Genomic DNA, 16,236 nt, shown 5'->3' on the forward strand with positions numbered 1-16,236 from the left:
TATCCAGCGACCTTTACAGCTGTAGGTATCCATTCACCTGGCGTCGTCATGACCTCAAGGACCCTGATGACGCATGAGTAATAAAAGGGGAAAGGGAGAAAAAGATGAAATAAACCAGAACGGGATAATATAACCTATACCTAGTCCCTGGGTCTATCCCAGGTATTGAATAGTAATCCAAACTAAACCCGAAAAGTATGAAATTTTCATGCCGGCTTCGAAGCTAGAACAATGTAACAGACTTCCATACAGAGGATTTCGCTTAGGTATGACATGACAGACGAGAACTTGCTAAAATGAATACCTAGGTAATCAATTGACCCTCTCTTTAGCTCCTTGTTGATTTCCCGGGTTCCTAAACACAGAAAGCTTCGAAAAAGCTTTGCGCATAACATGGTCATGGCTCATATCTACGCAGTACTGCTGCAGGATTGCATCTTTTTTCTTATTTGTTGGTTATTTGTTGGTATCGTTGCACAGTTAGGTCGGTTTTAGGTAGCTGGAGAAATCGTTTCTTTCCTCCTTTTCCCTTTCTTTTTCCTTTGTTCATAAGCATATGACCAATCCGAAGCGACTTATTGTGCAATATGACAAGTGATAATAGCGGTTGTTGTGAACGTGTGATAGTACTTAGTAGGTAGTTGAGATGATATATCTGCAGCATTAAAAAATCGTCTATGTGCATCATGTTGTTAATTGCACGTCCTCCTAAAGGGGTTTAAGCTGTTCAGATGTCAACGATATGAGTGGATGGAATTAATTGTACCATCGTACAATAAGTACGTACCCCCTTATCCAACGCCGGTGCATCAAAGTAATGCAAGTGCAAGCCAAATCAAAAACCCCAAGCCCGCAAGTCTGCACCCGGCCTGCACCTGCAATTCCCAGTATCCCCAAGCACCTGGCAACTTCCCAAGCAGCCCAAGGTTAAATGGAAATCACCTAGCAGGCAAAGCCTCAGGGAATAAGAAATCACAACAGCGCCAGCGTCTTGCGCCTTGCGCTTGCCGAACCAGACCCCGGTCAAATTCAGTACCAGCACCGGTACCAGTATCAGTACCAGTACCAGTACCAGTACTAGTACCAATACCAGCGCCAGCAGTTCTAGTCCCAAGTCCCAGCTTTCTTTTCACCTTCCCACCACTGATCTCACTGACCACTCTGACAACCGACCACCGCTGCACCGCTGCACCTCTGCGTCTCTGCACTTCTGCACCTCTGGGACTTGCACCTTGTTAACTGCCTCTGCCACTGCCAATCTCGTTCAGGGTTGAGCTTTCTTGTCCCTTGTCGTTTCCTACAGTTTCCCTACCGCCAACCAAGTCCCGTCCCGTCATCCTCGACTCCTTCTTTCGTAGTCTTGTCCCTCCGCCGATACTTTTTCGACTTCCTCATTACAATTCTCTTTGTGATCAATACTACCATCTATTGCACTCTTTGCACCTATTCTCTCCTTCGTTAAGTCTCTGCCAGTTCTTTCCCTCACCGCCGTCACTTACCTGAGGATTAGACCTGAGAGACATCGTTTATCCTCCCCAAGACCCATTAACCCCTCTGACTTATTTTTTTTTTCTACGACGACCTTTTTATTATTATTTTTTTAAAAGCTGCAAGTCAGAAAGGCCGATACCCGCCGACAATTTCCAAGCTTACTTGCGATAAGACAGCTACTTAATTCGGAGAGAACATCAACATAGCGCACCTGCTCCCTCGTCGGGGCTAAGCAAGTCAAGATGGTTGTTGCTACAATCAAGTGAGTATCTATTCCCCATTCCTCATTCCCCATTCCCTTCCTCCCATTGTCGTCTTTCTGCATTTGCATCTACATCTACATATTCCATTACAACATTTGGTGTTCGTACATTCCAACAATCCCAATGATAAAACGCGCGGGTGTATCACAGACATGTCTCCGAGGTCTGCGGACCTTGATGTTTCATGCACATATATCCAACGTCGCTCCCAAGATGCAAATCACGCGTCATATGCCCTCTTACTCATCCAGCCTCTTGTTACAAATCTTAGTATATGACAGCAGCATAGTAAAAAGATGAATCGCTAATATCTTGCCTCACTCTTGCAGGTGCGTGGTTGTTGGTGACGGTGCCGTTGGCAAGACTTGCCTTCTCATCAGCTACACCACAAACAAGTTCCCGTCCGAATACGTCCCAACGGTCTTCGACAACTATGCCGTGACGGTTATGTAAGTCACCCCAAGTACAATTCTTAAGTTGGACCAGGTGTAGACCCGCGACTATCGATATGCCCAAAATATGGTGTTCCGTCGGTCAATTTAAGGGTCAATTGAATACATGTTATGGCTGGGTGTGGACCTGAAACAAGGCTGACATGCTCCCCACTATAGGATAGGAGATGAACCCTACACGCTTGGCTTGTTCGATACCGCCGGTCAAGAAGACTACGATCGTCTACGACCTCTGTCCTACCCACAAACCGACGTCTTCCTAGTGTGCTTCAGTGTGACATCGCCTGCCTCTTTCGAGAACGTGCGAGAGAAATGGTTCCCCGAAGTTCACCATCACTGCCCTGGCGTACCCTGCCTCATCGTCGGTACTCAGACAGACTTGCGAGATGATGCCAGCGTCCGGGAGAAACTTGCAAAGCAGAAGATGCAACCTGTGCGTAAAGAGGACGGAGAGCGCATGGCTAAGGAACTTGGCGCCGTCAAATACGTAGAGTGCAGTGCCTTGACCCAATACAAGCTCAAGGATGTGTTCGACGAGGTTTGTAGTCTCTTCTCCGCAGATCGCCGATCCCAGGCATATATACTAACTGCTTCTAGGCCATCGTCGCAGCTTTAGAGCCTCCGGCGCCGAAGAAAAAGCCCCATAAGTGCTTGATTCTGTAATGCCACTACTTGGGTCGAATCAAGACATTTCCGCCTTCGTTCCTTGAGTACCACAATGGATCCCCCCTAAAGATTGGAAGGAATAAGGATATGTCTTTCTTGGGCATTTTCCACGACATCTGCATATTTCGTAATGGGCGATTTTTTAGACAACAAGTTTGACCTTGTGATACCACAGGTGGATAGGATTCAGAATGAATCGACTACGCGGAAGCATACCGCAAATTTATGAGGTACCATTGGAACAGGCGAACACAGCAAAAGATGCTCCTTACATACCCACACATCCATGTAATAGGACATCGAATCTAGCTCCCCCTCTAGGGAGAGGAAAACCTCTTTACAGTCCCAGAAAGTTCTTGAAATCCGGAGATATTTGGAAGGCAGATTCACACCGACGCGAATATGAAGGAGTTTTCCGCAACAATAGCAGCAGCAGCTACAATGTGAAGGGCGATACTCCGACCATACTTTCTCTCTCTCTGGACAAGAGCTTTCGAGTCGCACTGTCGCACTACTACTTACCCTGATTCTGATTTTCTCTTTTTCTTACTACTTTCGAGCAGCCAGGGTTTGGAGGGGAAATTCATGAACGCAGGAAGGACTTTGATAGGATTGTTTGGCGATCGGAGTGCATCTGAATTGATTTGATCGTCTACGCCACCCTTGATACAACGATACCTTGTGATTACCTTTAATAGAACGTGAATCTGATCTGTCTTCAGATTCAAGTAGGTACCCGTACCCACCTATAGCATCATGTCCCCCTCTGCTCTCCCAACTTCTGCTCTCAAATCTTCGTGTGCTTTCTCCGTCCGAGACCTCATTTGCCTCATTCCGCCCACATAGGAAAACAGTGCGTTGCCGACAGACAGCAAAAGAATTCCGACTTCTACCGACGACGTTCCCGGATTCCATATGCAATGCAGCAAACTGTTGTCTCGGTCAAGCCCAGGCAGAGGTTCCACGTATTCAGCTCCAGGTTTGCGATGGGGTTTAATGTAACGGAAAGCTTGCTTGGGCGTACGCAGGGGGATAGCCTCAGTGCAACATAGCAGCATATTTTGACATTCGTCTTTTGCGTTCTATATATATACATAATCCTTTCATCACATGAGTGTCAGCAGATGGCTACGTTATTATTCATCACAGTGGTTCTATCGAGGCTCGCCTGCATTCATAGATCCTCGCTGCAGTCCCAGGTACCTCTACCTAGTAGACCTGCATATCAGGTGCATCCTTAGCCACATATAGAGGTACTCAGCAACTAAAGTGAGGCAAATAATTACCTCGGTACCGTCTTAGCCTTGAGAAAATGAATGATTGCCTTGTGATTCAGCCTATACCTAGCTTTCTTGCGAGGAACTTAGGAAGTTTCTCTCAAAACCTCAATATGGGATAAGGGTTAGAGGCGATAGCGAGACGAAACGGATTATTATTTGCGGATTTCTCAGGTTAAGCGGACGTAACCGAAAAGCGACTAGTTCGTCGTATGAATCGGTACATAAATGCACCGGTTCGGCCCTCATGCACTTCCTACTAATCGTCCGAGGCATCGGGATTGGGTGCCATAGCCTGCGCCGTGGCTGCAGAGGACAGGACAAAGGACGGCAAGGCAGAATGGGAAATTCGAACTTCCGTCATACGTCCCCAAGGTTGATAAGAGAAACGCCATGTTCGTAACCTCGCATGTGGCATTTTCACCCCCTATCTGATAGGGCGCGGGGTCCCTATTATAAGTCCTCGCTATCCTTCTTTCCTAATACATGCACACGCCTTCCGAGCTCCATGCCGACTAACATAGATGCTAATGTCGAGAATATGGAGCATCGTTGTAAGCAAAGAACATTGAAAACTGGCAGAGAGTAGAGAGAATAGCTAGCTTATGCCGGAGTCGGGGCTCCTGTACTTGCTTTATACGGAATCGCGGCCACCAATGGCCTGAGGCGAACCGATATCTATGCCCTTTTGATCTCTAGTCTACCACGGAGCGCCGCCGAAACTACGCCCTTATCTAGCTAAGGTACTCCGCTCCGGCTCGAACCGCTGGCGTTAGCTATAGACTATGTATCTATCTTTGCGACGTTAGGTAATATCCATTGGATATATTAAGTATATCTTTATCTAACTCGTCTCGACTTAATTTCTTTCGAATCGAACGGGTGAAGATTAAGATTTTTTTTTTCTTCCCAATCCCTTGGAAATCTCTGGGTACCTACCTACCTAGGATCACGCCGCCAAGCCATAAAATTCTACGATTCACGTCACGTTTGCCAACACCTCTGCAGGTCCCCCCCTCTTCGTATCACGTTCTGTAAGGGAGCAATGAGGCCGAGATTATTTCTCTGCCTTGCGTTGAGCTATGGCTCGGCCGTCGTCCGAGCTTGCGCTGGTCACGGCGAGGTTAGGGAATGGAGTCAGGAGGAATTAGACGAGTTGGAGAAGAAATGGGGGACCGAGGTAAGAGATCTCATCTTAGCAAGCTCATCCCGTGGTACCAACTATTGTTTGAGACAACGGGTACTCTAAGTAGAGATTAGACCAATAGCTATGAAACTGCTCATAGAAACATGTCTTCTCTCACTTGTTAGAACATGAAGGGAATTAAAATTTATATATAAAACCCATACAAATTATTAACCATGAGCATATAGTGGGGATTCTCGGGCATTTCCGCCTTCGCCCATCTTCCGTATTATAAGTGCTTGACGAATCCGAGCGAGCAATTCGACATCGCGATCATCGGCGCCCCTTTTGATACCGCAGTGAGCTATCGACCTGGTAAGTCTACTTCACCTGCCTACTTACCCATAACACAACAATTCACCCGCCCTATCATGGAGTCTCATACCATCCCCTCGATCACATCCAAGACTCTGGGCATATAGCTAAAACGCCCCCTCAGGCGCACGCTTCGGGCCCCGCGCCATCCGCGCGGCCTCGGCGCGGCAGACCTCGTTCCGGGGGTTTAACCCGCGTGCCGGGATCAATCCGTACCAGAACTGGGCGCGGATCCTCGACTGCGGCGACATCCCCATCACGCCCGTCGACAACGCGATCGCCTTGAAGCAGATGACGGCCGCCTTCACAGAACTAGGGTCTCGCGCGCCCGTATCCCCTTTACTCACGAAGCCGAAGCTCGTGACGCTGGGCGGCGACCACAGCCTCGCGCTGCCGGCGCTGCGGGCGATCCACGAGCTGTACGGGCCCGTAAGGGTGCTGCACTTCGACGCGCACCTGGACACGTGGCACCCGGCCAAGTACCCGAGCTACTGGGCGAGCGAGCAGAGCAAGTTCACGCACGGCAGCATGTTCTGGCTCGCGGGCGACGAGGGCTTGCTGTCGAACGCGACGGGCGCGCCCAACGTGCACGCGGGCCTGCGCACGCGCCTCTCCGGCACGGGGGACTGGGACGACGACGACGCGCAGAACTGGCTGCGCATCAGCGCGGACGACCTCGATGACTTGGGAACGAAGGGCGTTATCGATAGTATCATGCAGACTTTGGGTACCGAGGACCCCGTCTACCTCAGCCTCGACATCGATGTGCTGGACCCCGCGTTCGCGCCGGGAACGGGGACCCCCGAGCCCGGCGGCTGGACGACGCGCGAGCTGATCCGCATCCTGAGGGGGATTGAGGGCTTGAATCTCGTGGGCGCTGATGTGGTCGAGGTGGCGCCCGCGTATCAAGGTGTTGGCGAGGAGACGGCGCTGGCGGCAGCGCAGGTCGTGTTTGAGCTGCTGAGTAGTATGGTGAAGAAGGGGTTGGGAGAGATGGGGAAGACGGGGGAGAAGGCGGAGGTCAAGGAGGTGGAGGATGCTAAGCAAGAGGTTTTGAGGGAGGAGCTGTAAGGGTAGGTAGGCGATGACTACGGTTCGTAGAGCTGTTGGTCTCATGCCCACCTGGGGAAGATGGGGTATGGAGGGGATGTCTCTTGACCTACCTACGAACACTACGTATGAGGCTAAGCTGTCACTGGGAGGAGGGTCAGCAGTAAGGGTCTGCATCTTCGATATAGACTTCCTGAAGTTACAACGTTGATACAGGGGAATTAGGTGTCTAACGCGGAGATTAGCATCGCCAGCGATTCATCTTTCCTTGGTTCTCGAATTAGAGTTGAGTTCCTGAATTCAAACCCAATTGAGAGTTCATTTCAATATTGGTCGGACTTGCCGTGCATATGTTTAGGTATCGCGTATCTAAGGATTCAATATTTGCTGAGGTCATACTCGCCTTTTTAGTACAGTGCCGACATCGCAGGTCAGCTAAATTGGAAGTTGGTACCCATAGGTACATAGATAACATAAATGATAACATAGATAACCTCCACCACGGAAAAGTATATCGAAGTATTTGGTCTGTTACCTGGCAACGTAGAGTCCGGCAGATCAACCCTTGAAACTGCTGCTTCAGGTTACACACGGCCCTTGATACGCACATATTTAGGTGACCTTATCTTACGGGGCAGTCGCTGAAACCGATATCAATCCAATTTATTGGAGAATATGTGTGACTCAAAAGGCTGGTATGAAGCGCACCGGATAATTGTTGTTCTAGTAACATTGAAGGGGCAGATAAAAAGATGAGTCAAATCGGTTGTTGTCGACATTGATAAGTTAGAACGAACAATTCCCCCGCCATCAAAAATAAGATCCAAGATCTATTGAATTTTAACCCCACCAACCCACCTTCCATTTTACCACCACATATTTAGACTTCACAATTATACAAGCCACCTTCCACATATTTGAGCTTAGGAAGTTAGATATTATCGCAGTCGCGAATTATTTAATATTCGCTCCTTGCTTTTCACCCGTGCTTTTCAATCACGACCGCGATCTCTCTTTATACGTTGGGTAGTCATGGCTGCCGTGGAAGAGCTGGCCCAACGGGTCAAGAACGACGAGAAGTGCTTCATTGATACTGATGCGGGTAAAGATGACGAGACCGCCGATGGCTCCGAGTTTAAGCCCTACAAGTCGTTGGCCTATGCCTACATCCAGAACTTCGAGAAGCCCACACCTCAATACCAAATTCGAGCTTCCGTCACTGGCCCTGTCGGTGCCGACGAAGACCCTTCCGTCCGACTCTTATGGAAGGAACCCGCCAAGAGCGCCGTTAAGAAGGCTCAGGGAGCACTTGACGCTCATAAGAAAAAGCTTCAGAAGCAGCAAACCGCCGCCGCCGCCGAGGAACAACTGAAGAAGCAGAGACAACAGACCCTCGAGGCTGCGAAAAAGGTGGTGATCAAACAGGATGAGTCACTGCCGAAACCTCTTAAGATCAAGATCGGCCGTAAGGATATTGAGCTTGGAGAAGGCGATAAGAAAGGAACGCGAGTTAAGGTATTCGGACGGATTCACCGTTTGCGAGTACAGAAGCAGGCTACCTTTATCACCTTGGTCGACGGATATGGCCAGCTGCAATGTATTTTGGCCGCTGGTGACTTGACCAAGACCTACGATGCCTTGACCTTTGCCCAAGGAACTTCGCTCGCACTTTATGGTGAGATGCGCAAGGTACCCGCCGGACAGACGGCCCCTGATGATCGAGAGTTGCATGTCGATTACTACGAGGTTCTGGGTGCGTCGCCGAGCGACGAGGAGGCCATCACTAACAAAGTCTCTGCTCAGCAGAACCAATGGGATGCCCAGATGCTTGACAACAGGCACTTGGTCTTGCGAGGCGAGAACGCTTCTGCTCTCATGAAAATCCGTGCCGCCGTAGAGGGAGCGTTTACCAAGGTCTACGAAGATCTACAGCTCACAAAGGTCTCGCCGCCGGCTCTGGTTCAGACTCAGGTTGAAGGCGGTGCTACCCTCTTCAGCGCGCCTTACTATGATGAGATGGCGTACCTTACTCAGTCGTCTCAACTCTACCTCGAAACCGTCATTCCTAGTCTAGGAGACGTCTACTGTATCGAGAAATCGTTCCGTGCTGAGAAGAGTTTGACGCGTCGTCATCTTTCTGAGTACACCCACATCGAGGCCGAGCTGGATTACATTGACTTCGACGAGCTGTTGGACCACCTCGAAGAGGTTATCTGCCGCGTTATCGATATTGTGCTAGCCAACCCTACTATCGCTGCGCATCTAAAGGAGCTTAACCCTACCTTCGAGAAGCCCTCTCGCCCCTTCTTGCGCATGAAGTATAGTGACGCTATCGACTGGCTTAACGCCCAAGATCCCCCCATCCCCAACGAGGAGGGCAACCCCCACGTGTTCGGAGACGATATCGCGGAGGCTGCTGAGCGTCGGATGACGGACATTATCAACCGACCTATCTTTCTAACGCATTTCCCGGTAGAGATCAAGGCCTTCTACATGAAGAAGGACCCTTCAGATTTACGAGTAACCGAAAGTGTGGACTGCTTGATGCCTGGTGTTGGTGAGATTGTGGGCGGTAGCATGAGGATGGAAGGTTACGATGAACTTCTCGAAGCATATAAGAAGCAGGGCATCGACTCCAAGGACTACTACTGGTACACTGACCAGCGAAAGTGAGTTTATTTCACCCAAAGCGCGGGTCTCGGTTAGAAACTAACTATATGTAGATACGGTACTTCTCCTCATGGTGGATACGGTCTTGGACTTGAACGATTCCTTGCTTGGATTGCTAACCAGCACACCGTCCGCACGACTTGCTTGTATCCCCGCTTCATGGGACGATGCAAGCCTTGAGCAGTGGCAATTCGCATCTTCTTTAGGTCTAGGGCCGAGGTTGCCGGCGTTGAGGTCGGAAAAACTAGCGAAGATGCATAAGGTGGATCCAGAGCAGGACGTGATTGGCGTTGGGGAAAGCGGTCAAGCTTATGGGCATCGAGCTGTTGCTTTCTGAGACTAGGTATTGCAGGATAGGCTGTCCATCATAGGACACGTCAATGTGAAAGGCATCCGATTAAAAGTTTTCCCTGTGACCGACTCTTCTAGGCAAACTAGAGGTTGCCGTATATGACCCTGTGAGTGGCTGGTCATGTAGGGGTTTCGATATTAGGCCTGTCTCCTGGGATAGAGACGATCTTGCTCGTAAGTTGTCCATAATTGGTATCGGTATCGCCGTATCGGTATGTATCTGATCAGATATCTCAATTACCTACACTCTGACATCAGAGAAGAGGTCGAATAGGCTTCTGTAGTTCTCATCTCAGATCGGATTACGTATATATCACCCTATTTGGTACACCGTCAGATTGGACCGGGTAAGTGTCCGGTGACGTTGGTAACCTCCCAAACCGCTGGGGTAAAGTGGAAACGGATAAAAATAAAGTGTACCGGATAGAGGCGGCGTTTAAGAAGATGCCCACCGCATATGCGCAGGAGGTTGCTCGGAATTTGGGGAGGTAGACATATCACATTATTGGATACGACTGGCGGTATGTACACACCTACATACTAGACTGTGTAGGCCGTGTAGCCGTGTAGAACAAGAGTCTTTTTTTCTGTGTAATAAATTTTGACATACCCATGCAGATCATAGGCCAATCCAATCCGCTCGCCGCCAATCATAGCCCTGTGATGTAGCCAATTGCTACATACGTATCCATTAGTACGGTATTACGACTAAAGCCTTCTCCGTACTAGTGAGTACCAACACGACATTCGATATAATAATAGGAAGGCTGTTTCTGATGTCAGGTTTTAGGGTCGCGATAAAAATGGAAGGTTGAAAGATCAATTACAGATCTGTAGGTACCACGATAAGTGCTAAACTAAAAATTGTTATAAGGTTCCCTTTCCCCTTCACAATATGGATGTATACATAATGCCCGTATACATACACTTCGTACACATCTTCTATGTAAAAACCTACCACAGGTAGGTACCAATAAATACAGCCAAGGAGGCGTATTTTCATGGTCGTACTGCATTTGATTCGCGCTAATATTGCGCACCTCGGGTACCTTGCCGTAGCGCGCCGCAGGGACCGCCTTGGTCGGAGTGGGGCAGGTGAGAGTTTGGTCTCATTAAGTATTTTTTTTTTCAATCGGGAATTTTTAGCTGGGAAATAGGGGTTTTGTCTTGGCCTGCATTTTCGAGCGCAAGCAAGCCATTGATGAAATTGGAAATGAGAACGGATGATGCCATATTGAAAAAGATATGTTGACCAATATCAATTTTTCGCCCACTCTTATTACGCGGTGGTTTGTTTGCATGGCAATTGGCACAATTACGGTCCTTATTTTCTTGGGCTTATTATGTACAGATCCGCATCGTAATGAGACATGAGGCATGGCAATGCAAGGCACGACGTCTCTCCTCCGGCCGTTTAAAGCCTAATATTGCAGGAGGCGATGCGGGGAGGTTAGACGATGATACGACGACTTTTCAGAGTTTCATGTCGTATGGGTGCACAGGCAAGCTACAAGAACCACAAGACCCTACAAGACCCTGAACGCGGAGAATAATCGTCTCGAGGTCACGTTAATCCAATACCTTCGACGAACGACAACGTGTGATATGGGCGTCGAGGAAGTCCGAAAAGAGAATTGATAAGGTTAGGCCCGGCCCCGTCCCAGAAGGAAGGATTTCGAAATCGAGATGGTCGCCTATGGTCCGACCCCACGAGACCTAGTGAGCCAAGAATAACACCAGTGTTTAAACGGCTACAAGCCATCTATCTATGTTCAATTGGAAGAACGAGGTGCTGACCTGAATATGTACGGAGAAAAGAAACAATGAATTATTGATAATACGGTAGTTCTCGTTTTTATCATAAACGAATAGCGAACGACCTCAATATTATGCATAAGAGATGAATGCGGGCATACACTAGAACATAATATGGTGACCGAGTTTGCATGCATTCGCTGCTGTCATCTTCCCCTGATCTCAACATGCATAGCGTTTTCGACGATGATCTGAGACTTCGTGTCTAGACCCTGTCCGACCCTAGTCTTTGGATGTGGTCTCAACTTGCGCGTCGACGATGGAACAGTTCTTCTAGAAACTCTGACATATTTGGATGACCCAGAATGGGTTCTGGGTTGAATTTTCCAAGACCGAAAACCTGAAATACTCTCAATTGGTTGAAATTGGTTACCGTCGTTGTAAGTTATTGGAAATATCGTAACATTGGGATTGGATGGGGCCTCAAATTCTGGGCGGACCGAACATCAAATATCCCATCAAAACCCTCAAAGCTCTCAATCCGCTAATGAGAAACGAAACGTTGGAATGAGGCTGAATTTTGACACTCGGTGAGGTGATCGTTGGAAACGTCAAACTGTGATAGTTAACTGTATCAGACTAACATTGAATTGACTTTAATGTTGGCTTGTTCGTAAGTTCATACACCGAGTGCTTCTAGGTTTCTAGGTACATCCATACATCAAATACGGGTGTCGATAAACATTGAACACCTGTTAGACTAAGCCGGTGGACACGCGTTATGAAAATAGCAGCCCCTAACTGCCCCTAACTGTCCCTAGCTACTCCCTGACCTGAAACTAATTGGCATAAGTCGGGTGAGGGATTGAATTTAACAGAACACCAATCCATTATGGATATTAATGACATGAGTACCTTTACGTATTCCTTTGTATGACAAAGCTACCTCTCATCTTAACTTTATACGTATTCCGTCTAGGGACCATCCCTTCCCCCTGTCCTTAAGAGAGTTACCTAAATGGTACAGGGAAAAACGGCAGGAACATTGGTAGGAAGATTGGAAAGTGGTTCAAAATGGGTTTAGCAGCTGCAGGCTGTTCATTAAAACTAGCGCCCCCCATTTTGGCTTTGGCCATTCTGGCAATCTGCACCAACCCAGTTCGTCCAATGACTGGCCTCCATTTTTTCTTGCTCCGTTCTCCTTCTCTCACTTCCTCCCTCCAGTACAGTACCTCTCTTCCAGTCATCTTCTCAACGGAGTAGTCTAGTCTCTCTCTTTCTTTTCCCCTACCTCACCTCTACTCCTTATCCTCTTCATCCTTATTCTGCCTCTTGTATCTTACCTATCCAATCCTTCTTTACCCTCTCATTCCTAGAGCTCCCTAAGATTTCATAATCTCGGGGATCTTTTCTAGCATTTTATTACCTACGCTCATTCGCTATACCTTTCTTAATATTCTTTATAAACTTTCACCGCCAAGATTCCCTCCCTTTTTCGCCCAGGGACAGCTAGTATATCCATCAATTCGATCCTGTCTGCGCAGCTAAAACCGTAGCGAACCTAGAGGTCCAAGCCTTATAAGAAATCGACGACAAGAGCTTTGTTGTTAGCTTGCTAGTCCCCCTTGACTCCTCGACACTCTTTTCTGGCAGGTCACCCCGTTCGCTCGCTTTGGAGGATAAATATTCGTCTCGTCTTTGTTCGACGTAGTCGGATCATCAACCCCAGATCAAAGGACAAGCACAATTATACCAGACGGATACTTGCTCGTCGAAGTAGCTCACCGCTCGCCTCACAATTTTTATCCTGGCCAGCTCTAGGTAAAACCCAGTCGGATTGGTGTTGTACTATTCGATATTCTTTAAACCCCACGGCCGATTCGATTATTGCGCGTAATCTTGACGAGAGACCACCGACTTGTTGCTGCATATACTTATATCCATCTTCCTCGGTGGTACCTCTTTCTTCGACTAGAGATACCCATTATCTTTCAACTAAACTATTGTTTGGACAAAACCTCAAGTTGTTCCGTTTCCACTTTGCTCGGTCAACAGCTCTTATAATAGCCAACGTTACTTGCTTTGCTAGGATCCCGTGCTTTTACCGGATCCTATTTCTGCCTTCTGCCCTCGTGCCTCTTTCCGGGCACGTCTAATCTTTCAAAACGGCGGTTCTATCGCACGCCTCGCGGGACAGCCTTGTCCCTCCTCATCTTCTCGGGATGCAGGACCTCTCAGCGCCTGGTGGTATCCCCACTGGCCCTGCCGCCAACTCAGGGGGGAGATATGGTCACGCGTCTAAGCCTTCCAACAGCGATACCGGTTTCTCTCACGGTGCTTTCACTTCCAACATCTCTGGCTTTGCTGACAGACATCCTCGCCGTGGTAACATTCCTTCAATCAACACTCAGCAGCAGCTAAACCCTCCTGTTCAGAACAACATACCTGACATGACCACCCCTGGCACCGGCTTCGATATGCAGTTCACTCCTTTGCTACCGTCCCAGTTGCTTCTCGGTAGTCCCTTTCAACCTGGTACCCCGGCTGCTTTCAACAGCCCCCAGTTTCAGAACTTGTCCGCCTTTCAGCACAGCCAACAACAGCACAATGGTCAGCAACAGCAGAATGGTATGACGAGCCCTGTTCAGCAGAACATGTCGCCCCAGACTTACCAATCGATCGTGTCTCCCTCTACGTACGGCGCCCCGCAGTTCTTTCAACCGCAGTCACCCAATGGTTCATTCAACAATATGAATGGTATGCAGATGCAGCCTCAATCGCCGACATTGAGCCCTGGTATCGTTACCGGAACTAGCAGGACGGTCTACCTTGGCAACATCCCCCCTGACACTTCCGCCGAAGAAATTCTTGGTCATGTTAGGAGCGGTCAGATCGAGTCGGTTCGGTTACTCCCTGACAAGAACTGCGCTTTCATCTCTTTCCTTGACGCAAATGCCGCCACTCACTTCCACTCGGATGCTATTTTGAAAAAGCTTTGCATTAAGGGACAGGATATCAAGATCGGCTGGGGCAAGCCTTCTCAGGTTCCTACGTCAGTCGCGTTGGCTGTTCAGCAGTCTGGGGCATCTCGGAATGTTTACCTTGGAAATCTGCCTGAGGATATCCCAGAAGAGGAGTTACGTGAGGACTTGGGAAAGTTTGGCGCAATCGATACAATCAAGATTGTCCGAGAGAAGAATATCGCCTTTGTTCATTTCTTATCCATCGCCAACGCTATGAAGGCGGTTCAGCAATTGCCGCAGGAGCCTAAGTGGCAATCCCCTCGTCGCGTTTACTACGGTAAAGACCGCTGCGCGTACGTTTCGAAGACGCAGCAGCAGAACGCGGCTCAGTACCTCGGCATTGCTCCTGGGTATGCTCACATGTTGACAGGCCAAGATCGCGAGGTGATTTCCAGCGCTCTCGCCCAGCAATCGGTTGCTGCCGCTGCAGTTGCCACTACAGCCGGTGGTATCAACAACTTGGGCAATCGAACCATCTATCTTGGTAACATTCACCCAGAGACGACAATCGAAGAAATTTGCAATGTTGTACGTGGCGGTTTGCTTCACCATATTCGGTACATTCCGGACAAGCATATTTGTTTCGTTACTTTCATCGACCCCACGGCGGCGGCTTCTTTCTACGCCTTGAGCAATTTGCAGGGCTTGATGATTCACAACCGCCGTCTGAAGATTGGTTGGGGAAAGCACTCCGGTGCTCTTCCGCCGGCTATTGCGTTGGCTGTTAGCGGTGGCGCATCTCGTAACGTCTACATTGGTAACTTGGATGAGACCTGGACTGAGGAGAGATTGAGGCAAGACTTTTCGGAGTATGGTGAGATTGAATTGGTGAACACGCTACGTGAAAAGAGCTGTGCTTTCGTCAACTTCACGAACATTGCCAATGCGATTAAGGCTATCGAAGCCGTCCGGAGCAAGGATGAGTACAAGAAGTTCAAGGTCAACTTTGGCAAGGACCGGTGTGGAAATCAACCTCGACAACTGCAGCAGCAAGCTCAGTCTCCTCGTGGAGAGGGTGTGGCCTCGCCTGCACCCGTCGGCAGCGGAAGCGGTAGCTCACCCACCAACCCTACCTCTCCCCAGTCTGCCAACAGCGTCAGCATGTTTGCTAATGGCAACAATCCGCTGACTATGTACTTGAATCAAGTGTCCCAGCAAGCACAGCACCACCAGCATCAGCAACAGCAGATCCTAGCTTCGCAACAGGCGGCCTTATTCGGTACCGCAGCATCATCTCCGAATGAGCTTGGTGTCGACGTTCCTCAGCTAGGATCCGGGTCTGGTCACGGCCAATCAGCCAGTATCTCGAACGGATACGCAAACGGTTCCGCCTCCGGTGCCCCAACCATTGGCGGCCTGCTCGCCCCCGGTAATCCCCGAGGGCAGCACAACCGCGCCGTGAGCTTGCCAGTTTTCGCGCCTGGTTTTGAGAACGGTGGCAACAGCCCCGTCAGTGCCGTTGGAGGTCTCACCGAGGGAGAACGACGGGGACACCAATATCAGGCCAGCTTTGGTGGCATGGGTTCAGGACTTGGTCTTGCGATCCAAGGCGGACTGAACGGCTGGGTTGAAGAGGAGGTTGCCAATTGATGTGACACGGCCACTCTACGGGCGAGTACTAGGGAAAGATAATATGTTGTAATTGTTGCGTTGATTTTCTTCGGCGTTATTCATTCAGATTTCCACGGCTATGGTTGTGTCTTGCTGTATGATCTTTTTAAACCCTTGAACAATTTC

At 49.1% G+C, this 16,236-nt stretch overlaps 4 protein-coding genes across 4 annotated transcripts; all 4 read left to right on the forward strand.

Moving 5' to 3' along the window:
- The first annotated feature begins 1,486 nt into the window (after window positions 1-1,486).
- F4807DRAFT_370907 (cell division control protein 42) lies at window positions 1,487-2,966 on the forward strand. Its single transcript, XM_047995675.1, has 4 exons — window positions 1,487-1,753; window positions 2,084-2,203; window positions 2,366-2,744; window positions 2,804-2,966. The coding sequence occupies exons 1-4, from the start codon at window positions 1,734-1,736 to the stop codon at window positions 2,867-2,869; spliced, it is 585 nt and encodes a 194-aa protein (XP_047856945.1). The 5' UTR covers window positions 1,487-1,733; the 3' UTR covers window positions 2,870-2,966.
- Window positions 2,967-4,903: 1,937 nt separating this feature from the next.
- Window positions 4,904-6,851, forward strand: F4807DRAFT_370970 (Arginase/deacetylase). Its single transcript, XM_047995676.1, has 4 exons — window positions 4,904-5,031; window positions 5,158-5,329; window positions 5,524-5,650; window positions 5,775-6,851. The coding sequence occupies exons 2-4, from the start codon at window positions 5,195-5,197 to the stop codon at window positions 6,719-6,721; spliced, it is 1,209 nt and encodes a 402-aa protein (XP_047856946.1). The 5' UTR covers window positions 4,904-5,031; window positions 5,158-5,194; the 3' UTR covers window positions 6,722-6,851.
- An 881-nt stretch (window positions 6,852-7,732) lies between these two features.
- On the forward strand, window positions 7,733-9,550 carry F4807DRAFT_450502 (asparaginyl-tRNA synthetase; the record flags this gene model as incomplete). The annotated part of the gene is made up of 2 exons (XM_048000136.1): window positions 7,733-9,369; window positions 9,424-9,550. 2 exons carry the CDS (start codon window positions 7,733-7,735, stop codon window positions 9,548-9,550), a joined length of 1,764 nt encoding a protein of 587 aa, XP_047856947.1.
- A 4,002-nt stretch (window positions 9,551-13,552) lies between these two features.
- On the forward strand, window positions 13,553-16,199 carry F4807DRAFT_371071 (uncharacterized protein). Its single transcript, XM_047995678.1, has one exon. The coding sequence runs from the start codon at window positions 13,699-13,701 to the stop codon at window positions 16,087-16,089; it is 2,391 nt and encodes a 796-aa protein (XP_047856948.1). The 5' UTR covers window positions 13,553-13,698; the 3' UTR covers window positions 16,090-16,199.
- The last annotated feature ends 37 nt before the right edge of the window (window positions 16,200-16,236 follow it).

This window comes from Annulohypoxylon truncatum (assembly GCF_022578515.1).
Source record: "Annulohypoxylon truncatum strain CBS 140777 unplaced genomic scaffold F4807scaffold_7, whole genome shotgun sequence".
Taxonomy (NCBI): Eukaryota; Fungi; Ascomycota; class Sordariomycetes; order Xylariales; family Hypoxylaceae; genus Annulohypoxylon; species Annulohypoxylon truncatum.